The sequence below is a fragment of the Aquarana catesbeiana genome, linkage group LG02, assembly GCF_042186555.1.
Source record: "Aquarana catesbeiana isolate 2022-GZ linkage group LG02, ASM4218655v1, whole genome shotgun sequence".
NCBI lineage: Eukaryota > Metazoa > Chordata > Amphibia > Anura > Ranidae > Aquarana > Aquarana catesbeiana.
Genome location: NC_133325.1, coordinates 386,542,142 through 386,567,091, shown reverse-complemented (window position 1 = coordinate 386,567,091; position 24,950 = coordinate 386,542,142). Strand labels below are relative to the sequence as shown.

Here is a 24,950-nt window from a genome sequence, read left to right as displayed (position 1 = left end):
CCATTCAGTTTAAAATAGAAATGAAAAGCAAAACATTTTTGAATAGATATAAAAAAAAAAACACAATCACTTCTTGGCCTTTTGGCTAAGATCAAGTGTAGTATCTGTTCTTATCAGTCTTTAGAGGGGAGAATGCTGGTGCCTCTTGTAGAGTGGGGGTGCCGGTGAGTATCCCTTCTGATGTAATTGGTAAGGAAGGGTGAATCTGGCCTTGCAAAAGGCTTGTCCCCAGTTGTAGGCGAGGCTCTACCTAAGCTGTCTAAATTCTGATGCCTCCTGGTAGATATGGGGCTGGTGTCTGGCCAAAGGCCGGGCTCTGAAAATAGCCCTTGGTGTATGCGCCCCTGGAGTGGCAGTCCAGGGGTGCCGTAACTCTCACTGTGAATAAGGGTGTCACTTTGAGTTTTATTGGCACCTAGGTCACTGCACCATACACACTTTTTTCGCACCTGCCTCTTGGGCCGAGTCTTTTGGGTAGGACCAGAGTCATTCTTATTCCTGGCCAGAAGGCCGGCCATTGTACTGCACAATGGCACCTTGCACTCTCTCCACTTTCCTTTTCACCACTTTTACATTTGTTTGTCGCATTATTACACTTTGCCTTTTTTTTTTAGTTGTTGGTGTACACGTTTTGTTTCACGATTGACTGGTAGGGTGTAGGTCCTCGGGCCTGCCCTGAAAGTCTTGGGAGGGGGTGGGCATGGCCTTCTGGCTTTGTTCCCCTCTCTCATGGGGTCTCCCTTCGGGGGAGCCCCACCTAGTACTTTAGGGGGTCTGTTTCGGCAGAACAGAGTCCGTCTGGTTTCACGCCAGATGGACCAGTGAAGTACCCCAGTCCCCGTGTGGAGCCTTTAACCCCAGGGGGTCAGAGCTAGGGTAATTTCTCTTCGGAGGAAGACTATGTGTACACCCTGTGCATGTTTTGTGTTTCACTTTTTTGGAGTAAAAAAAAAAATATATATATATATATATATTAAAAAAAATTATATATACCTTTTTTTTTATAAATTATCACATTCCCTCTGTTCTTAGCTGCATAAGAGCTGGGGGAGGAGAAGCAGCAGCACACTTGAGTTTGCCAGTGAATGGCTGTGCAGTGGGGGCATTTCAGGACAAGTCTGATCATTGGAGGAGAGTACACTGAGTTCCCAGCATTGCTAGAGAACTGACTACGGTGTGCTCTCCTGCTTAGTGTGGTCAGATTTTATTAGCAAGCAAGGGGACTAGCAGGAATACCAGGAATTTCCCATAAAGAAAGCAGTACAAAGAGAACAGAATAAGTTCTCATACAAGTACATGGTACAGCAGGCACATATCAGGAATATGTGTTGGGGTAACAAACGCTTTAATTTATTATTTTTGAGGTTCCCCAGATGGGTTATGCCGTTAATGTGCTCGCATATTCACATATTATGGCTTGCTTATCTGTCAAACGAGCCCTCCAGCACTGCGATTGATCTGGCTGATCCCGGGTGATTCAGTGGCTTTGGGCGTTTGAATGGCCAGGCCGCGATGACGTCACACTTCTGCACATGCGCACGAGAGTCATATCGCAGGGGCACAGATTGGGGTTTGTTAATGTTCAATGAGCTACGCATGTGCGGCTCAGCGTACATCACGGCTGACATACATACCCTGCCTGTCAGCAATTTTTCAAAACACTAAGTTTACTACCACTTTAAGTTACAAATTTAATGAAAACATATTACACTTGCCTGGAATTTTTGCCTGAGAGCTTTTGTCATTAAAGGAGTCAGTCCTGTGCCATTCTCTTTGTTATCTCTATCATATATTGGGGTTCCTCCTGGGCTCCTAAAAAAAAAAAAAAAAAAAAAAAAAAAAAAAAAAAAAGTTAGAGAATTGTGTTTCTTATGAAAAGTGTACTATATGCATCAATGTACTGCCAAAAGAAAGCAATAAGATTTCTCCTTTTACTATCTCAGTACAACATAGGGGAACAAACCAGGGAATATTCGTTTGCTATGACCGATATTATTTCTACGTTCAGACAGTATAAAACATAAGGACCAAAGTTCTGATATATGGCCCTGGCTCCCAAAAACATTTGTGCTGATCATTCAGTGTTTTGGGGGGGTTTCCTCTAGTTTCAAACTAGTGAAGTAAAGCTAGCTCTCAACATTACAAATACTCTCAGTTTTAGCCCTGGTTCACATTGGTAGGATTTGACATGTCAAATCAGCCGCAATTGCCGGCAATGGCACCATCCTAATCGGTGCAACGCCGCAACGATTTCAAAAAGTAGTTTCTGTACTACATTTTTGCAATTTCGGGATGCGATTTCCATCGACGTCTGAAATTGCAGTCTAGGTTGGGACATGCGGGAGTGAAATCGTGCAAGTTCAGCTGAACTCGCACGGCTTCATTCCCGCAGCTCAGTGTGAACCTGGGCTCAACAAAAATGGATAAGTTAATCACAATGATCAACTTTTATTTTCATGAAGACATTTGAAGAAGATGCCATTTAGCTAGAAGAATTAGAATGAAAGTTGAGCAGGTAAGTCAGGACATCGATAAGCTTACCTCACCATATTGACTTTTCTAAGGTGACGTCTCAAGTCCAGAGGGCTTTTACTTAACGCATCTCTGTATCCAGTGAAATAATACAAAAACATACTAAGTGAATACAGTGTACATCTAAATGCTAGTGTGCTTTCGATAAATATTTCCAATTAAACTTCTTACTTAAAAACATGTGCTAGCCGCCTCGGTGGGACCTTAGAAGCACTCTTCAGACTTACGCCTTTTAATGCAGATATGGTGATCTGTGGCACAACATCATATTTGTGTACTGCCATCTTAAAATATTGCAGTGGGACAGACATGAAATAAATATAAAAATATAAATTAATTTCAATAGAAACACAAATGCACCTCTAACCAATGTAGCTTGTAATACTGTTTAAACTTTTTGCACACTCAAGATTGGAAGATCATTGAAGTCTATGAAATAATGATCCTGTTGCTTCAAAGAAAATGTAATTATTCCTTCACAGTCTTATGCAGCAAGAGACAGTTTCCCATCCACTGTAGTTAATGAGGCATCTGACAGTCTCACCATCACTATGAAATTTGGACCATCTAGAGCAGCGTTTCTCAAACTTTTTTGTCTTGCGGTGCACCACAAAGATCTAAAACTTTTCACGGCATACCTGAAAAGATTTAACAATTTTTGTGGTGAAGAACTTTTTTATTTTTACTTTTATTTAATTCTAAATTTAATGTGAAGGACATATACCCCAGTTGAAGTCTATTAAGACGAAACGCATAGGGTTAATATGCCGGACCTGGACACCATTCACTGCGATCTATTTTTTATCTGCTGATTAATTTTATGGAATCTGTATTTTTTGGATATCTGTTTTTATTCTGTTACCAATAAATCCTGCACGGATTTACACCATGTGGAGATTCTTTCTTTCCATTGCATGTTTTTTAACATCCTTTATCTGAACTGGAAGCAAGCTGACATCTGGTTGGCCGGCGCTGCCACCTTCCATCCATCTCCATACTTGAAGTACTGGAGGGTCATCCACCTACTGAAGGGGCCATCGTCCAGTCCCGCTTGAGAGTTCGGCCTCAGATCTTCCGATTTATGCCTGACTGATCCGTCACCGTATGGTGAGTTGGGTCCACCGCTTCCGGTAAGGGTATCCCTCTTCTCCCTGTGTCCCCTCGATGGTGACGGCACCTCCAGGTGCACACTTACCACCGAACATATCTACCTCAGCGACTGTCTGATTTTTGTTGATACTGCTTCTACTTACCATCACCATTTTTGGGACTTACACATCTTCTAGACTTTTTATTGGATTTTTCCACATATGTCACATTACTTAATTTGTCTTCACTAGTCATTGAACCTTTCTTTTTAGTTATTGCACTCATACTGTCTTTTGTCACATTTTTACCAGTAGTGACACATCATAGTTTTTTTGATGAGTGAATTTATATTGTATGACATTGATGTTCATATGGTTTTATTATTCTTTGATACTCTGTATAGTGTGAAACACTTTTCCTATACACAGGTTCCTAAGAGAGAAACCACCTCTCTTATATAGCCCCTTACTTTTATCTCCACATTTACATTTTCAGCGCCACACTTTATACCTCCACTTGTATCACAATTAGTCTCATTGTTGTGTTGGCTGCTCATTCTTTAAGGTTGGTACAGTATTTCACATATTTATATAATGTGAAGGACGTGCCTGCTTTCGAGAGCAAATCGGATTGAAGCAAGGCTCCAAAGTCGAAAAACGGAAGAAACAAATAGAACGGTCTCTATTATTATAATATAAGTAGAGCGATCGCGTTCTCCTGAGATCTCACACAAGGATAGCATTACAAAAGGAACCACCAAATGACAGACTGACAGAGATTGCGTTTTTATATATATGTTACTTTTCTTTAACTTTTGCAACATTAATTTACCATTAAATTTTTCGATATGTTCAAGGTTTCAAAACGCTAGCAATTTTAAATATTTTTCAAAACTCCCATGGCACACCAGCAAATCTCATGCGGCACAATTTGAGAATCACTGATCTCGAGGTTAACATGCAACCATCAACATGCACTTAAAGCAGAACTAAAGTCTCTAATAAAAAAATTTAAAAAAACTGAGTGCAGGCTGGCTTTTTATTGCAGAAGAGACATTAAAAAGTCCCTTCTACAACAAAATAAATCTCGCGCCTCACAGTCTTCTTAGGAATGCACACAGTTTTGCATGCGTCGGGATAACTGAACTCCTGTGTAAGTGCAGGAGTGATGTCATCCTGTACTGACTAATGAAGACAGCCCCAGCCTGGCACCTGGAAAAAGCTTTTTAGCTTGTAGTGTGTGGCCATTTTGAGAATTAATTAAAGAAACCTACCTTTTGTCTTTCATTATTATCTTGTGCGTTTCTTAATTTAACATTCAAAAGGTCTTTAAGTGTTATCTGAATGGGCCCCTCTGGTTTTGCAGGTTCCTCCTAAAGAAGGTACAAGAAGAAGATTGTAAAGCTAGAAGCCCCTTTTATTATATCTCTGTTGTAGCACACTCTTTGTTTCTCAAAATACAGCCCATTTTTAAAAAACGTAGTAAAGTTGCAGATATATTATAAATCACAGAGAGATCTGGATCACATCCACATCTCCATACTTCACTCAACAACTGAAGATAAAGTTGTAAGGCTGCCTTACCCTTAAATTGCTCAGCTTTGGACTGAATATTATATATAAGACTTACCACTTTTTAACTGAGCTTCTCTTCTAAAGGTGTGGACAGATATATATGCCCAAAAGCGCTTTTTTGAGGCAGCCTACAAGTTTCGGGCAAAGCTAACTTGAAGAAGGGAGAACCACTTTCTTTGTCCTACTAGCAATACTCCTTTGCTACAGACTATATTACATTATTATGTGCTCCATGGTCTAGCTTTTAAGTTTCCTCTTGAAAAGTATTTGAGTGGAAATAAGTGAGATGTTAAAAAAAGACAAACAACCATATCTAACCTTAGGTGGTCTGTTACTTCCAGTTTTCTTCAGTATAGGCAAATGGTTCTGAAATGGTAAGGCTAGGGAAAAAGGAACTGGCGGTGGTGGAGGGGGTGGCGGAGGTGGAGGAACTGGTGGTAGTAGAGAAGGCAGAGTACATTCTTCTGCTGCTTGCACATTTGATTCCTTAATAGAGGAAGCAGTGGTTGCTTGCTGACAACTCCCACAGATGGAATTTCCTGACACACCTGAATTAGTTCCTTTATCCTAGAAGAAAATTAGGCAACATTTAATTGTATCTACCTGGAAAATAACCCATGTCCCATATACATTTATTTTATAAGTGAAAGAAATAAGCTTGGTTCATGTACTTTGTTAGAAAAAACTTTGTGTGATAAATGTTGGAAGCCCATTTTAATACATTCTGGAATTCAAGGTGATGTGCACACACTTATGCATTGGCTTGTTTATAATGTGCGAGTAACCTCCCCATAAATAAAGAATGGGATTGGCTTGTGTATGTTGTGGTTGGGCTTTGTCTCCATCCATTTTGCATTACTTCCTGATGCCCCAGAGAGGACATGAAGTCAGCGAATCTTAGAATTTAAGTACAGTAATAAGGATAAAGAAGGAAGGATATCCTCATTATGGAATGAGTAAGGCTTCATTTTTATATGGTCACCATGAGACATAGATGAGGTACCTATGCTTTGTAAGACAGTTTAAGACAGTTTAAAAAAAAAAAGATTTTTGGAAACAAATATCTTATTTAAAACAAAAAGAAATGGGTAACATATGTCTGACAACAACAGTAAATGTAGAGGTGCTTACCAGAAGTGATAACTGCAACTTGAGAAACTCAATTTCAAGTTTGTGTAGGCGTTTTCTTAGTGTGCGTAGCTCACGTTGGCAGATTATAGGTGGAGCAATTGTATTTTTTACTAAATTAATTTGCTGGAAAGAAATACAGAACTTTAGAATATTTTTGTTTTTTGAAAGCTATTTTTTAACACACAAGTTACTGAATTATAAAATTCAACCTTATCCTTGAAAATCACTCTCTTTCATAAAAACAAATTTTAGCCCAAATCCAATAATTATACGAATGATGATGGGTGAATTCAGTGCTGAAACTTCAGTTGATGCATGTCATGGTTGTGCTAGCAGTAGAAGCATCCACAATGATGTTGAGAGCCAAAAACACCATAAATACTAAAGCTACGCCTTAATATATTTTCTCGGTTTTGACCATAATCATTTTGTTATCTGCAACTCTGTTCTGGGCATTCACCCTAACTACTTGTCCTAGTGATCTGTTAAAGAGGATTTATCCTTACTTTGGGGAGATTTCTGTTCACTGTCTGTTGTGGCTCTGGGACAGAAAGCTAGAAAAAAACTGAGTTTTGAAGAATGAGGCTGTTTCTTAGAATGAATGATTGCACTCAGTATAGCCAATGTTTATCTGACCTTATCCTTTACCAAAAGTTATTGACTCTTTAGTTACTACTACTTTTTATTTTTGTTTTGTGAGACAAATACTATAGTTACATAGTAGGTGAGGTTGAAAAAAAAGACACAAGTCCAACCTATGTGTGATTATATGTCAGTATTACATTGTATATCCCTGTATGTTGTGGTTGTTCAGGTGTTTATCTAATAGTTTTTTGAAACTATCGATGCCCCTCGCTGAGACCACCACCTGTGGAAGAGAATGAGAATTCCACATCCTTGCCACTCTTACAGTAAAGGACCCTCTACGTAGTTTAAGGTTAAACCTCTTTTCTTCTAATTTTAATGAATGGCACGTGTCTTTTTTTAAACTCCCTTCCGCGAAAAAGTTTATATTGTGGGGTCACCAGTACGGCATTTATAATTTGAAATCATATCCCCTCTCAAGTGTCTCTTCTCCAGAGAGTATAAGTTCAGTGCTTCCAACCTTTCCTCATAACTAATATCCTCCAGACCCTTTATTAGCTTTGCTGCCCTTCTTTGTACTCACTCCATTTCCAGCACATCCTTCCTGAGGTCTGGTGCCCAGAACTGGACAGCATACTCTAGGTGCGGCTGGACCAGAGTCTTGTAGAACGGGAGAATTATTGTTTTATCTCTGGAGTTGATCCCCTTTTTAATGCATGCCAATATTCGGTTTGCTTTGTTAGCAGCAGCTTGGCATTGCATGCCATTGCTGAGCCTATCATCTACAAGGACCCCCAGGTCCTTTTCCATTCTAGATTCCCCCAGATGTTCTCCCCCCAGTGTATAGATTGCATTCATATTTTTGCCACCCAAATGCATTATTTTACATTTTTCTACATTAAACCTTATTTGCCATGTAGTTGTCCACCCCATTGGTTGTTTCAGCCTTAATCTGAACAAATTAATCGATTAATCGACAACTAATCGATTATGAAATTAATCGATTACTATTTTCATAATCGATTATTCGGCCAGTAACATAATGGGGTTAAAAAAAAACTAAAATTAGTCCTTTATAGTATAAAAAGAGCAAATAATCGCTACTGTAAATATTACTTTCACAGTTCTACAGTAAAAAAATGAACCCCTTACAGTAGTGATTATCTGCTTTTTTTGTACTATAAAGGGCTAATTTTAGTTTTTTTAACCCCATTATGTTACTAAACATCTTAGACTTGGTTAACACCTATGTGTTTTTTGGTGCTTTTTTGCAGAAACGCACTACAGTTCATTTACATGGTTTCCTATGGGACACGTTCACAGCTATGCTTTTTTCAGCTGAGCATATTTGGAAAGGGTCAGGGATTTTTTTTATCGCAAAACTGTGCTTTTTTGGTTCAATATACTTCAATGGAAAAGCTGGAGAAAAGCATGTAATGAGTTTTTGCAGCAATTTGTGTTTTTTAATCTGCCTAACAACAAATTGGCCAAAAAATATATGCAAAAACGCAAATCGCAGCAAAATCACGTGGGCAAAAATCAAAAGGCACAGCAAAAAGCACTGCAGAAACAGATCAAAAGCAAACTGCATAGGTGTGTACCGAGCCTTATGCTGGCCACATGGATCAATTTTCAGACAAGAATATTCAGATGAAAAATCTTTGTACATTTGCTGAATGAAAGAATGTTGTTTGAAATTTTCACTTGTTTTTAACATTCTGAAATTAAAATGAATGTAATTTCTGAACGAAAACCACATACACTGTCTGAAAATTTCTTTGACCAAGAAATATTCAATTATTTCCAAATTTTCCCGTCACTGTGGTTGAAAATAAACGTCAATTTGGCCTCATTAACGATTAGAAAATCCAACAAACGTTCTTAAAATGACATTTTTTTTGAAGGAGGACATTGTTTGTTTTTTAAATAAAAAAAAATGTGATCTCTGAGTCTGATATTTACCAGATTGACCCTTTAATAGCATATACAGTATATCTCTCCTCTAATAGTTTATACAGTATATCTCCTCTAATAGTATATACAATATATCTCTTCTAATAGTATATACAGTATATCTCCTCTAATAGTATATACAGTATATGTCTTCTGTTTGTTATTCTCAGAGTGGATTAGATATTTTGCTCCCTAACCATATAGTTGGTTATTTATATTTACCACTGCATAGAGATATTTAAGAATAAATTGCCTTTTTTTAAAACTTTACATATTATCTAAATTATACACCACACTTTTTTTTAAGGTTATTAACCAATTAATCAAAACAATAATCGGCCAACTAATCGATTATGAAAACATCCACATCCTGCGGAGAAGTTATTGCCCTGCTTAGCTTAGTATCGTCTGCAAATACAGAGTTGAACCATTTACCCTATCCTCCAGGTCATTTATGAACACAATAGATAGGATTGGTCCCAGCACAGAACCCTGGGGGACCCCACTACCCACCCCTGACCATTCTGAGTACTCCCCATTTATCCCCACCCTCTGAACTTGCCCTTGTAGCCAGTTTTCAATCCATGTACTCACCCATAGGCCAATGGACCTTATTTTGTATAGTAAACGTTTATGGGGAACTGTGTCAAATGCTTTTGCAAAATCCAGATACACCGCGTCTACGGGCCTTCCTTTATCTAGATGACAACTCACCTCCTCATAGAATTTTATTAGATTGGTTTGGCAAGAACGATTCTTCATGAATCCATGCCGATTACGGCTACTGATACCGTTATCATTACTAAAATCTTGTATATAGTCCCTTCTCATCCCCTCCAAGAGCTTGCATACTATTGATGTTAGACTAACTGGTCTTTAATTCCCAGGGATGTATTTTGGGCCCTTTTTAAATATTGGTGCTACATTGGCTTTTCTCCAATCAGCTGGTACCATTCCAGTCAGTAGACTGTCAGTAAAAATTAGGATCAATGGTCTCGCAATTACTTGACTGCGTTCCCTAAGTACCCTCGGATGCAAGCCATCTGGTCCTGGTGATTTATTAATGTTAAATTTCCCAAGTCTAATTTTAATTCTGTCCTCAGTTAACCATGGAGGTGCTTCTTGTGATGTGTCACGAAGATAAACACTGCAGTTTTGGTTACTGAAGCCCCCCCCAAGTGAAGACTGAGGAGAAGAATACATTTAATACCTTCGCCATCTCCCCATCCTTTGTAACCAGATGTCCTTCCTCATTCTTTATGGGGCCAATATGGTCTGTCCTCCCTTTTTACTGTTTACATAAAGAATTTCTTGGGATTTTTTTTTGCTCTCCTCTGCTATGTGTCTTTCATGTTCTATCTTCTTAGCTGCCCTAATTGCACCCTTACATTTCTTGTTGCATTCTTTATAAAGTCTGAATGTTGATGATCAACCTTGTATTTTTTTAAGGCCTTCTCCTTTGCTTTTATATTCATTTTTACATTGGAGTTAAGCCATCCAGGACTTTTGTGCATTCTTTTAAATTTATTACCCAACGGGAGGCATTGGCTAATGCCCTTATTTAATATGCTCTTAAAGCAAACCCATATCTCCTCTGTGTTCTTTGTTCCTATAATTATATCCCAATTCATGCCTTCTAGCAAGGTTCGTAGTTTAGGGAAGTTGGCTCTTTTGAAAGCCAGTGTCTTTGTATTCCCCTTATGTTTCCTATATGTGTAATTTATACTGAAGCCAATTGACCTGTGATTGTGGTTTCCTAAATACGTGTATTTCCACATCCATGATCAGGTCTGTGTTGTTGGTAATCAGTAGATCCAGTAACACTTTATTTCTAGTTGGTGCGTCTACCATCTGAACCATGAAATTGTCCTGCAAGACATTTAGGAACTGGCGAGCCTTATGCCCTGTACACACGGTCGAATTATCCAACGGAGAAAGTGCGATCGGATTGTGTTGTCGGAAATTCTGATCGTGTGTGGGCTCCATTGGACTTTTTCCGTCGGAATTTCCGACACACAAAGTTTGAGAGCAGGATATAAAATTTTCCGACAACAAAATCCGATCCTTTAAATTCCGATCGCGTGTAGAGAAATCCGATGCACAAAGTGCCATGCACGCTCAGAATAAATTAAGAGATGAAAGCTATTGGCTATCACCCCGTTTATAGTCCCGACGTACGTGTTTTACGTCACCGCGTTCAGAACGATCTGATTTTCTGACAACTTTGTGCGACCGTGTGTATGCAAGACAAGTTTGAGCCAACATCCGTCGGAAAAAATCTGATGGATTTTGTTGTCGGGATGTCCAATCAAGTGTACAGGGCATTAGACGGCTGCGTGGTTCCCTCCGCCCAGTCTAAAGTCTGGATAATTAAAATCCCCCATTACGATAACACTTCCCATCTTTGCTGCTAATCCAACTTGATAGGAGATCCATCTCCTCCTCCTCCCTCAGGTTAGGGTGCCTATAGCATACTACTAGTATTATTTTCCCCTTAGCTTCATCCCTTTGGAGCTCTACCTATAAGGATTTCACCTCCTTCCTTGCTCCCTTAGTGATGTCATCTCTCACATTCACTTGTACATTATTCTTGATATATAGGCATAACCCTCCCCCTTTTTTACCCTCTCTATCCCTGCGATAAAGGGTATACCCTTGAATGGTTGCCAGCCAATCATGAGAGCTGTTGAACCAGGTCTCTGAAATTCCCACAAAATCCAAATCCTCCTCATACAATAGTATCTCTAGTTCACCCATCTTGTCCGCCAGGCTCCTGGCATTGGTGAACATGCCACATAGTTTAGACCGGTCGCATACTAGCCTCTTATTGGGTGTTCCTAGATTGCAACTAGGACTTGTTACAATACTTAACTTGGGTTTATGTGCTTTAGTCAACCTACCACTAATACCCCCAATACTACCCTCTGGAATATGGGAAGTATACTGATACTGTATATCAGTATACTTCTACTGGCTAGTTAGCCACTTAGTAATTGTGGTGTATGCTGAATTAATTATACTTTTAAAAATTTTATATGTAGAATACAATTAATAGAACTATACAAAATAGCTTACTTCATACATAATATACTAGTCCGTGGAGCTCATCTTCTAGAGAATGTAAATGTTTTTTCTTTTGCTTCTAAAATATGTATAGGTTCCTTTTCTGTTACAGTTGTAAAGTTCTTTTACTAAAATGGAAGGACATAAACTAAACCTGACACTTTGCATATTCTAAATGAGTAAAGTGACAGGTTAACTTTACATACATGCATGTGTAAGACATGCAGGTGTTTAATATCACTCGAAGAGATCACAGTACTCTGACAGGTCTTTCATCTTCTCCGCATAAGGCTGGTACCATCTTGGTTTAGGCATCATCCATCTACTTCCTGACTTCTTCTGGCCAATAGATAACAATCAAGAGAATACCTGTCTGTGCAATAAACCTTTTTATCTTACTGGCTTTTTGTAAATGTGTCACAAAGAACCTACTGCTTTCTCTAACTTTGTGACTTAGCAGAAACTTACAAGAGTAATATTAAATGATCAGGTGCAGTTTAGAGAAAGGGACTCCTGCCTGCAACTGACTGATTACGCCATTCTCGTAGACTACACCTCTCAGGCCGTTGCATGACTGGAGCCTAATGACTGTTAAAAATAAAATATTGGTTTTATTTAGATTATAATACTAGTCTATTTATAAAGCAGTGAATGCGATAGTCACCAAATATTCTCTGGTGGTGAATCAACCATAGTCATTTAACCACTTTTTGCCCGCTAACAGTAGATTTACTGCTAGTGGGTGGCAGCTGCAGGCTCAGTGACGTTCTGGTACGTGGACACAGTGGTGTCCAGTGGAGACAGCGGATCACGGTTAGCGGCTGGGGTATCATATGATCGCTATGACCATTCATGATGGTTTTGCTTACTATTGTAAAGCTGTGATTGGCCCACAGCTATCACATGGTACCTGGGCCAATCACAGCACCCTGTACCATGTGATTGGCTGTAGCCAATCACAGTTCACAACAGTAAGCAACCTGTCATGAATGAAAGCCATTCATAACAGCTAAAACTACTGCTTATAACAGTAATCATCACTGTTAAAAAAAAACTGTGATAAAAAAAAAAAGAAAAAAATCTGATCAACCCCCTTCCCCAGAGTAGAACGGTGTTGACTGTGGTGACACTAAACTGCTCTGATGACAGGATGTAAAATAAAGAAATAATAAATGTAAACGTATTAATTTATTTTTTACATACTGGCACCTGTCAGTATCTGTGATCACTGCACTGATGACAGTATGACAAGAATAGTTTAAAAAAAAATAGATTTTATTTAATTTGTTAATATTCAAAGAAAATGTGACAAAAACTTTGCCTTGCCTCTTAATAAATACCTTGAACCAGTGCTTCTCAAATTCAACGCGCCCCAACAGGTGATGTTTTCTGGATTTCCCTCAGATGAAATGGCTGTGGTAATTACTAAGGCAATGAAACTGATCAGATCAACTGTGCAAAATAATGGAAAGCCTGAAAACATGGCCTGTTGGGGCGCCTTGAGGAATGGACTAGCCTTGGACTGTCTTGCTTCCAAAAAGGGGTAATTTGGTGGTGGGGGGCCTAAATTTATGAAGAAAAATGATGTATTTACAAAATTGTATAACAAAAATTAGGAAAATGTGACCCCCCCCCCCCCCCAAGTTTTGAAACAATAAAGAAAAAAAAAGTGGTGATTAAATATCACCAAAAGAAATCTCTATTTGTGTGGGAAAAAAATGATATAAATTTCATTTGCATACAATGCTGCATGACCGCACAATTGCCAGTTAAAGAAGCGCAGTGCTGAATAGCAAAACATGTCCTGGTCATGAAGGGAGTAAAACCTTATGGAGGTCATGTGGTTATTCATAATCTCAATGTATGAAACAATGACAGTAGTAAAAAGTGGAAGAACATAGAGTAAAAAGGAAGGCAACATTGTCAGGACAGATATACTGTACATACCTTTTTCAGACTGTAATAACTCCACACAAATAAAGCTATAAATGGACTCATTATGGAATATACAATGGATTTCAATAGATTTCTTATATTGGGAAATCTAAACCATACAGAAGAAATCAAATTCAAATACCACGACAACTTTGCATCTGTCTCTTCTGGCAACCTAGAAATCAGAAGGTATAGGCATAATTAAATCATTATGTGGATCATGACTTGCAGCAATATCCTTTTGTAAAAATTTTAGGATGTTCATTCAGTAATATATTGACAGGGTTACTGGGTAACACACTGGAATTTGTAGTGCGTCTGGTGTAAACTACCAACCGGAATAAACCACCAGCCACCTTATCCGAAATGGTATTAATAAAATTCACAGATGCCCAGTATCTGTAAAACTAATAGGGGCAATTTACATGAAAAATGGACAACCCTCCTGATCTGCCATATGTTAAATAATCTGTTTCTTTATATCATAAACTGAACATTTAGTGACGTGTTGGCAGGTGTTAGAGCTCCTTTAATTGTTGTCCCTCTTGAAGTATTGCAATGGATGGAAAGAGTGCCCCTTTATAAGCCAGCTGTGGATGGGGTCCAGTGTACTTGGGGTATAGGAGCAAGACACCCCTGATCTGCAGAGATATAGAACAGAGTTTGAGCTAAACTAAAGAGCCCTCGGCAGGGCTGAACTAACAAGGTGATGAGAGAGGACACTTAGGAGCAGACAGAGAAATCTTGACCCCCCTTGACCCTCACCTAATGAATCCCGTGGCCTGAGCCTTTGAAGGATCTCCTTTGTGTGTGAGGATAGAACCCATTGTGAGTAACACCTATTGCTAAAGTAACTGCAACATCTGTGGAAGATGGCTTTACTGTTTTGGAAGACCTTTAAAGCAGTATTAAACCCAAAACCAAACTTTAATTATATTGCAGCTTACCAATTCTTAGATGTGATGGCTGCATTAGTGTTCTTTTTTAGGCTTTCTTTCTTCTACTTTCATCTGGTGATCCAGTGATGGGGAAACTGTATATTTTATAATTCCTTATTATTTTTGGTTCATATTGTGGCTCACTAATGAATTCTAAGGTTCCAAATCCTGGCCAAGGAGCCATGTATGGTCATATATATTGTTTTACCTTACTGATGTAAAACTTGAGAAATGCAGGATGACCGAGCCCACTATCCCACTCAAAAGGTGATATCACTGTCCAAACAACTTTGATTGGTCATTTACTCACATACTAGCCAGTATCTACCACAGCCCAAACTGGAATAGGCTAATCTCACACCAGAGCTTGCAACCATGTAAGCGTCTGATATGGTTGGCCATGTTGCGTAACCACAAACGGGACTCCATGGCAGAAACAGCATCTTTAGTTAAAGTGATTGTAAAGTCTCGTTTAACAACCATGTCAAACTTACCTCCTCTGTGCAGTTGGTTTTCAACAGAGCAGCCTGGATCCTCCTCTTCTCGGGTGCCTCTTTGATGCTTCTGGCCTCTCCAACCTGTCGAGTGCCCCCACAGCAAGCAGCTTGCTATGGGAGCACCCGGGCCGAGCTGCAACTTCCGTGTGTCCATTTAGACATGGAGCTGTTGTTCGGCCCCGCCCCCTCTCTCCCGATTGGCTAACTGACTTTGGCTGACTCTCTTGATTGGCTAATTGACAGCTGCGGGAGCCAATGGCGCCACTGCTGTGTCTTAGCCAATCAGGAGGGAGAGTCCTGGACGGCCTAGGTATTCGTGGACATCTCTGGACAGAGATGGGGCTCAGGTTAGTATTAGGGGGTGCTGGAGAGGCTGCTACACACAGAAGGCTTTTTAGATAGAATGCATTAAAATAAAAAACCTTCTCCCTTTACAACTCCATTAAAGAGGAAGTAAACCCTGATGGGTTTTACTTCCTCTGCTGTTCCCTGCAAAGTAAAAGCATAATGGGCTAGTATGAATCAAATACTAGCCCATTATGTGGCACTTACCTGCAATTGAAGTCCGCGCTGTCCCTGCTGGTGGAAGCATCCATCTTCTGCTCTCTTCCTTTTGGGGCCATGGACTCCGGCTCTGTGACTGTCCGGAGCCACGTGATGTCACTCTCACTCATACGAGCAAGAGCCGTCAGTCACGGCACATATGCGTGAAGAAACGACACGGAGGCCTGTGTCTTCACAGCGCATGCGCAGATTACATCATCGGTGCACTACAAGGTAAATATCTCCTAAACGGCGCACGTTTAGGAGATATTTCCACTACCTATACGCAAGCCTTATTCTAGGCTTACCTATAGGTAAAAGTGACACAGGGGGGTTTACAATCACTTTAAGTATTCCTGATATTTTCTTTATCTGTAGCTGTCATTACTTTTAAGTATTTGTGTGATCTCTCTTTGCACTGATTGAACACAGCCCCAAAAACGTGACAAAACATCCAGCCAGGGATGAAACAAACCATTTTACACTGGTGCTTACAATGATCAGCTTTTATTTATTTACAGTACATAAATCCTTTATCCCAAAAAGAAAAACGGTTTGCTGTAATTGCTTAAAAAGTGTGAGCCGGAGTCTGACTTCAGTTTGTTAAAAACAGAGGGAATAAAGCCTAAATAAAAAGGAAACTAAACGCAGTTATCACATCTAAGGATTGTTCTACACTTGTGTGAACACTGCATATCAAATGTAGCCAGGTGCTTGGCTAGAGACAGAGAGAGATACAGGACACTGTGCTGCAGTGCTCTATGTGGTCCCAATGGAGTTCAGCTGAATGGGTTAACACCACCTTGACTCCATCCACCAGGAGAAGCTGACAAGCAGAAGGAGCTCAAGAGATTTGATGGTTGGCAGCATTGAATCATGGGTGATGAAGTTCTGGAAATAAACTATATTAAGAGAATTCAATGTGGGATGGGGGGAGAGAGAGAGAGAAAAAGAGAGAGAGAGAGAGAGAGAGAGAGAGAGAGAGATGTATTTTCACAGGCTGGACAACAAGGGATTTACTCTTTGCTATGAGAAGACCAAGGTGTGCACATCAACCTGCTACAAGCCTGCAGCTGTGTGCTGAGGACTGGAGTTGTCCCAGGCAGATCCACAAGTGAGCTGACATCTGAACAACGGGACCCATGTTGCTGTATCACTGGGACTAGTGAGAGGACATTGCTGCCATTGCCCTGTTGCTGCTAGCAGAGACTGAGCACATAAGGAATGCCCATCTAACTAGTAGCATTATAACTGGGCCCCAACGCTAGCCAGCTGAAGAACTAGGACTAAAGTCTGTTCTCAAGAAGTTTGCCTATTGTGCATAGTAAGAGGTACTTCTGTAGGGAGTCTTAAATTACATTGCTGACATTCATATACTGTAGAGGGGCCCTCTCAGAAATCTGCCCTCACCATGTTATTGCAAAAAAAAAAAAAAACATTTTATTTTTTATTTGTATGACAGCTTAAAACAGTTTATTGATATTATTTGTACAATGTATTCCAAATGCTGAACATGGGACCAGCAGCAGAAGAACAGAAGCTCCTCCTGCCACTGTTTCCCTACAGACAGGTTGGGAAAGAGCTAGGTCATGTGGCAGCTGTATATCAATTAGGAAAACTGTACTTTTTTAATAACTACAGTGCCTTCATCCATATACAGAAAGAGAAGGTATAATGTAAATTAAACAGTGTGTGTTTAGTATCACTTTAAAGTGGAACTACAGAGTTCATGCTTACCTCCTGTCCAATGGTCCTATGCCAGCAAGAGCTGAAATTACACACTGTAGAGCTCAATGAAGAGAGTTCTGAGAGCAGATTGAAGGGGAGAGAAGGGGGAACCCCCCCCTCACACAGCAGACAGGAACAGAGCTGAGGCTGTCAATCTGCTGGCGATCCCACCCCTATCACCATTTTTCTCTTAGTGTCAGGAAAACTTGTCAGTCAGTGATTCATGCTGAGAGGAACAAAGTAGCAGATTGAAATGACACTTAGTGCTCTTAACTGAAACACACTAAAGAGGGATATGCTTTGTTCATATTTGTTGTGGTATTTAACATGTAGTTTTTTGTGAATTGCATGTTCCTGAGTTAAATAACGCATGACTAACTTTAACGTACATACTCAGGCAGTATTTAAAGTGGTTGTAACCCCCCCAAAAAAAGGTTCTTATCCCCTTAGGGTATGATATAAAGCATAAAGCTTTTGCAGTGTCAGTTGGCCCTTTCCATGTTGTACAATACCTAGTTGATCCTGCCTGTTCCCCTGTATGTACTGACCACACTAATTATGGCTGTTGAAACATGATAGCATGGTCAGATTATGTGCCTCCGTCATCCTGCTCTCTCCTCAGCGTCTCTGCATCTCCCCCACTGCCTCTCATTTCTGTAGTCTGTATGTGAACTGTGACACCAATCCCGCCTTGAGTAATTCTATTCCCTGCAGCTAGTCCAGTGCTTGTAAAGAAACATCTATTAAATACTTTGATCCTCTGCGTCAGAGGCAATGTTTTTCTGTTTTAGGTACATGTTTAGTGCAGTGTGCGTGTTTTATTAAAATTATAATGCTACATACCGTCTTTGCACAGTGCTGATGTGCAGTCATGTGTCCTCCTTCTGCCATCTTGCATACATCAGAAGGGAATCTCAGCCCCTTCCCACTGTAGTCTCTTAGATCGAGAAGGGAGAACACATGACTGCACAGCAGCATTGTGCGAAGAAGGAACTTAGCATTATAATTTTAGGAAAACACGAACACTGTACTAAACATGGACCTAAATCAGAGAGGATCAAACTAATTAATAGATGTGAATTACAACCACTTTAACTCTTAGTGAATTGAGCCCTATATCTCTATTGCTAAGCAATAAGGTTGAAGCACAGGTTTTGGTAAACTCGTAAGAAGAAGCTCTGACACATCTGCATATAATAAGCTTTGACTGTATGGCCTAATCAGTAGCCAGAGACAAATGACACAGTATTAACTTACTGAACAGAGTTACAGCTGGAAGCCTCAAATTTCTTTGCTGTCCATCGTTTCTTCTGCTTGTATTTTCCTGGTCTTCGGCGTGCTTGCAGGAATTTTGCCATCTTCTGTATGTTTCATAATTTAAATGAAAACATTATCTTTGTGTGATTTATATGGCTCTAATGTATGCATTTATATAATACTGTATTATACACCATAAAAGTGGACAAAAGTTTATGCATTAATTAGGAGTTTGTCCACCATTTGAGGCTTAAACGCCCCTCAGAAATGTTATTTCCTGCTTGTGTGATGGGCTTACTGATTTTCCCAGAAGTCTGCAGTAAGATACAAGTAGATTCAGGCCATATCACATCTAAAGGGATGCAGACCCTGCCACTTTCCTCATTGGAACCCTGCAAGTGCAGCAGCTGATTGTTAATTATAAAGTCACTCCAATTCACATTCACTTTGCACATGGACACAGATAAACAGCTATTTCTTCAGAATAACAAAAGTCTGCAACAAAGTTTGTTAACATCCTTGTGTACATTGATCACCCAGAGGGGAATGTTTTTTTTCTCCACAAAAATGGAGTTACTTTTTAAAGTATATGTTACCCCAACATTTCATATTTCTCATATGTGTCTGTGTTACCATGTACTTGCATTAAAAATATCCTGCTCCCTTTTTAGCTCCATACCCACTTCTTTCCCTCACTTTCCGTTCCCTCCCTTATTCCCCCCCCCTTTTTTTTTTCTTCTCTCACCCTTTCCTCTCGTCCACCTTAGTTCACAGATATGGCTCACCTGGGCAAGGTGTTTCTCTGTCATAATGACAAGTCTCTTTTGGCTATATCTTTAGACTGATGAGGTTCCCCATCCTTGTACCTTTTAGTACTTACAGAGGAGGTCCAGCCCCCCCCCCCACCAAAGTTAAAAGTCAGCAGCTACATATACTGCAGCTTCTGACTTTTAATATATGGACACTTACCTGTCCAAGGAGCCCGCGATGTTGGAACGCCGCCGCCATTCCTGGTAAGGGAACCCAGCAGCCAGTTCCCTACTGCGCATGAGTGAAGCGTGCTGCGCTTTCTGCATGGTCTGGCGGCGGAAGAAGGAGAGGGTCGAACGTGTCAAAAACAGGTACCTGTTCCCCACTCCCCCCTAAAAGGTGCCAAATGTGGCACCGGAGGGGAGGAGAAGGAGACGGATAAGCAGAAGTTCCACTTTTGAGTGGAACTCCGCTTTAACTGCTCTTTGACTCTACAGAATGTCTGAAATGATTTACCTTTTGGATTGTTATTATCTATTGGCTGTTCCTTGAAACATTTTACTAGGGTTGTCCCGATACTAGTATCGGTATCGGCACCGATACCGAGCATTTGCCCAAGTACTTGTACTCGGGCAAATGCTCCCGATGCCTCCCCCGATACCTTGACTGTCAGCTGTGATCGGCGCGTGGGGGAGTTACAAGATTCTCCCCCAGCGGCTTTCACCAGCTTTAGTGACAGACAGCGGTGATCGCTCACAGCTGACTGTCACTGCATCCTCCTCCATGCCCCCTCCTTTCCTCTGTCCCTCTCAGCTGTCCCCTCCGTTCTGCTCTTATCTGTCCCCTCATTCTGCTCTTATCTGTCCCCTCCGTTCTGCTCTTATCTGTCCCCTCCGTTCTCCCCCTCAGTTCCTCCGTCCTCCCCCTCCTCCTTCCTTTGTGTATGGATAGAGTCAGCTGACTCTGTCCATTCACATAACTGAAACATTGTAATCTTCTGTGATTACGAGATTACGATGTGTCAGTTTATGAATGGAGAGAAGCTGCGGTCTTCTCTCCATTCATTGTCAGTGCAGCTGACGCTGCAAAGGGACTGGGGATTCTCTATCCTCTGTCTCTTTCTCTGTCTCAAGGGGGAGATATCAGAGGTCTGTTAAGACCCCTGATATCTCACCAAAGCCCCCCAAAAGGGCTGATTAAAAAAAAAAAAAAAAACAATAAAAAATAAAAGAAATATTATTGTAAAAAATAAAAATTGTAAAAAAAAAAAAAATAACACACACATACAACGTTCACCCCCCCCCCCCCCAAAAAAAAAGCAAGCACTGTTAAAAAAAAAAAATGAAAAAAAAAACACTGTCACGTGACATTAAAAAAAAAGTATCGGTAATCGGTATCGGCGAGTACTTGAAAAAAAGTATCGGTACTTGTACTCGGTCCTAAAAAAGTGGTATCGGGACAACCCTACATTTTACTGTACTGATGGTTGATTATGACCCAGTGCTTTTGTATTGTTAACATCTTTTTGCAATAAAGATTCTTATGAAACAAAAAAACATCCTGTTCTCTTTGCAGTTCTTCCTTTGTGTGGAATGCCTAGTGATCCTGCCAGTTCCCTGCTTTCCTATTTAAAACTGATCGTGCTGGCATTAAAGCACATCCTTGGTGAAAAACCATGAGGGTCTACAACCCCTTTAATTGAAAAAGCTGAAGTTAGAAGTTGATCGGCTAAAATACAGAGCTGTACCAGATTTTGCACTCTCCAGTTTTAGTAAATCAACCCAAAGAGTCTGCCAGTAAAGAAGCATGCTCCTGAGTAAGGATGGGCTCAGGCATGTCCACATGCCATAGGCCACCAGAAAGTTTCCACTGCGCAGTGCTAATCACAGGCAGTGAGACATTTTCTGATCTGTGCAGCCGCGGATCGGGAAATGTTTCACTGCCTGTGTTTAGCGCTGCGCAGTGTAAGCTTCCTGGCGGCCTCGGGCGCGTGGAGCTGCGAACATGCCTGAGCCCATCCTTACTCAGGAGCATGCTTCTGTACTGGCAGACTCTTTGGGTTGATTTACTAAAACTGGAGAGTGCAAAATCTGGTGCAACTGTGCATTGTAGCCAATTAACTTCTAACTTCGGCTTGTTCAATTAAAGGGGTTGTAGACACTCATGTTTTTTCATTTTAATGCATTCTATGCCGGTCACTGACAGGTGTTTTTTCACCTTAATGCATAGGATGCATTAAGGTGAAATGACATGAACCTTTACAACCCCTTTAAGGTGAAAAACCTTCTGTGGTACTGCAGCCCCCCCCCGTGCCCCCGTTATACTTACCTGACCTCGATCTTCCTCTGGCCGGGAATGAGCACACCAGCTCTAGCTGGTGTCTCGCGTCTTGATTGGATATATTGATAGCAGCGCAGCCATTGGCTCCCGCTGCTGTCAATCAAATCCAATGACGCGGGCTCCGGGGGACGGGGTCGAGTCCTGCATTCTGTGTGAATGAACACAGAAGCAGAACTCGAGAGCGTGCCCACACGGGTGTCCAGCTTAGGAGAGCCTTCTCCAACGTGGGCACTCGATGCGGGGAGGAGCCACCAGTGCCTCCGGGGACCCCAGAAGAGGCGGATCGGGGCCACTCTGTGCAAAACAAACTGCACAGTGGAGGTAAGTATGACATGTTTGTTATTTAAAAAAAACCCAAAAAAACCCCTTTAAGCTTTGACAAAAGTAATCGGAAGCTATTTTTTTTCTATGCAAAGTTACACCAGATTTTGCACTCTCCAAATTTAGTAAATCCGCTTCTGTCTGCCACATTTTTTGTGTATGACTCGTTAAAAAGCTGGCGGGTGCGCTTAACAACCAATGACTCATTCCTGCTGGCTGACAGCAGGGATGAGTCGCAGTAGTAAAAATGTGCATTAAAAACATCCAAATCGCACAAGTAGTGCTACAGCTGCACTACAAAATCTCATTGAAAATCTGATCTAAATTGCATTGAAGTAAGTGTGAACCTAGGCCAGTGATGGCCAACCTTGGCACTCCAGATGTTTTGGAACTATATTTCCCATGATGCTCAACTACACTGCAGAGTGCATGAGCATCATGGTAAATGTAGTTCCAAAACATCAGGGGTGCCAAGGTTTGCCATCACTGACCTAGGCTAAGTTTATACCTATTACAGTTTTGGTAAGCCTAAAGCTGGCCATAGAAGGAATGAAAATTGGTCAGTTCAGCGGCCAGATTTTGATCCACCTACGGCTGTTCTTGCTCAAGAAAAGTCGATGTAATAATCGGCTACATGTGAACAGGAATGTTGGAAAGTCTTCCTTTTATTCAATTGTCTGTAATGCTGATCAGCATAATCTGACAGCAGAGGCATCCTCCCCACTGTAAAAATGCAATAGTGCCCACCTTGAATGTGTAGATAGAGGAATCGGGGAATCCCTATTGTCTGATCAAAAAAAAAAAAAAAAACCCATCTAGGATAATAATACCTGTTACAGTCCAACTGTACAATAAACTTAGGCCCCTTTCACACTGGTGGTGTCCATCCACTCAGTGGACAATCTGTCTACTGAGCAGGCGGATGACAGGTCTGTGTCCACTCTGCTAATGCTAACGCAGAGTGGACACAGCACGCTCTGTCCGTTTCCATCTGACTGACATCCAATCTACCATCTATTTTTAGCCAACAGAGAACAGATCCCCATCTGTCTGTTTTTAGCTGACGGAGAACAGATCCCCATCTGTCTATTTTTTAGCTGACAGAGAACAGATCCCCATCTGTCTATTTTTAGCTGACGGAGAGCAGATCCCCATCTGTCTATTTTTAGCTGATGGAGAGCAGATCCCCATCTGTCTATTTTTAGCTGACAGAGAACAGATCCCCATCTGTCTATTTTTAGCCAACAGATCCCGATCTGTCTGTTTTTAGCTGACGGAGAACAGATCCCCATCTGTCTATTTTTAGCTGACGGAGAACAGATCCCCATCTGTCTATTTTTAGCTGACGGAGAACAGATCCCCATCTGTCTATTTTTAGCTGACGGAGAACAGATTCCCATCTGTCTATTTTTAGCTGACAGAGAACAGATCCCCATCTGTCTATTTTTAGCTGATGGAGAACAGATCCCCATCTGTCTATTTTTAGCTGACAGAGAACAGATCCCCATCTGTCTATTTTTAGCTGATGGAGAACAGATCCCCATCTGTCTATTTTTAGCTGACAGAGAACAGATCCCCATCTGTCTATTTTTAGCCAACAGATCCCCATCCGTCTGTTTTTAGCTGACAGAGAACAGATCTCCATCTGTCTGTTTTTAGCTGATGGAGAACAAATCCCTGTATGTCTGTTTTTAGAGGACAGGATTGGATCAGATGTTGGCGGGTGTCAACAGACACATGTTCATTGACATCCGCCTCTCCATAGAGAGCAATGGATGATCCGAACAGGTCCACCTGAAAATGTGACAGGTGGACCTGATCGATCCATCCATGTGAAAGGGGCCTTAGATCTATTATAAGGACCTACCTAAACGATGCAACTAGTTTGTTTTCAATCAAGCAAGCTCTTGCACAACACAGTTGTTGGGGTAGATCTAAAGTAGGTTAAACAATCAGATTGTAAGGTATGTGATGAGTGTAAAGGAGATTGTACTAGCAGTCTGTATAGTGTATGCTTAGCTATCCTGTATGACTGCTACTCCCCATACAAGCAATGCCAGCGATCGGATAGGCTAAGCCTTTATATACAGCAGTATACACGTCTGATCTAGGACGTGCACAGAACAGGGCAGTAGCCGGATGGACGTGCCATGTGTGCACAGATGTTCAGCTGTAAAGCTGGCCATACATTATACAATTGTCTTGTGTAATAGAAGACAGAAGCCCTCACACCCACCTGGATCAGATGAATGCAGGACACTGCCTTGCTGTCCACTTCTTCTTCCGAACAACTTCTACATTCAAAATCAAAACCAGAGGCGGCGTGTTGGCGAACCAGCCAATCAGCGGCCGCTAACACCTAAGGAGCTGGGCGGTGCCCACCCGAGAGCGAATCGGCGCATAGCATTTCTCGTATTACACCCAACCGCCCCCCCCCCCCGGGTAAAACCCACTAAGCGCTCAGCGAACCAATGGGGCAACGCGGGCGAGATCATTCCAGCCAATCAACTTGCCGGACTCATCGGCGGCACACCAATCGGGGCTAGGTTGAAAATGACAGCTGGCCAATGAGCAGCGCGGATTGTGTGGCCTCCGTCTAGTACAGTGGAGGCAGGGCTCCTCCTCCGTGCCCTCCCCCGCTCGTATTCCCGGGTCCGCCTGAGGAATGTAAACTATTCAACATGGAGACAGCAGTCAATAAGCTGGAGGCTCTG

General features: G+C 41.2%; 2 protein-coding genes and 1 pseudogene across 2 annotated transcripts in view; 2 read left to right on the top strand and 1 right to left on the bottom strand.

Annotated features, from left to right (window-relative positions):
• PRR11 (proline rich 11) overlaps nt 1–24,865 on the bottom strand; it is a 27,950-nt gene extending 3,085 nt beyond the window's left edge. The window contains exons 1-9 of the mRNA XM_073615168.1: nt 24,473–24,865; nt 18,826–18,929; nt 13,875–14,037; nt 6,327–6,449; nt 5,514–5,762; nt 4,895–4,993; nt 2,704–2,816; nt 2,542–2,604; nt 1,716–1,812 (exon numbers count right to left, since the gene is read on the bottom strand). Coding sequence (XP_073471269.1) covers nt 1,716–1,812; nt 2,542–2,604; nt 2,704–2,816; nt 4,895–4,993; nt 5,514–5,762; nt 6,327–6,449; nt 13,875–14,037; nt 18,826–18,926 — 1,008 coding nt within the window. The 5' untranslated portion in view covers nt 18,927–18,929; nt 24,473–24,865. The remainder of the gene's footprint in view (nt 1–1,715; nt 1,813–2,541; nt 2,605–2,703; nt 2,817–4,894; nt 4,994–5,513; nt 5,763–6,326; nt 6,450–13,874; nt 14,038–18,825; nt 18,930–24,472) is intronic.
• LOC141130786 (U2 spliceosomal RNA) lies at nt 66–177 on the top strand (annotated as a pseudogene).
• The window catches only part of SKA2 (spindle and kinetochore associated complex subunit 2), a 41,944-nt gene continuing 41,787 nt past the window's right edge, over nt 24,794–24,950 (top strand). The window contains exon 1 of the mRNA XM_073615169.1: nt 24,794–24,950. Within this exon, the coding sequence (XP_073471270.1) occupies nt 24,918–24,950 (33 nt within the window). The 5' untranslated portion in view covers nt 24,794–24,917.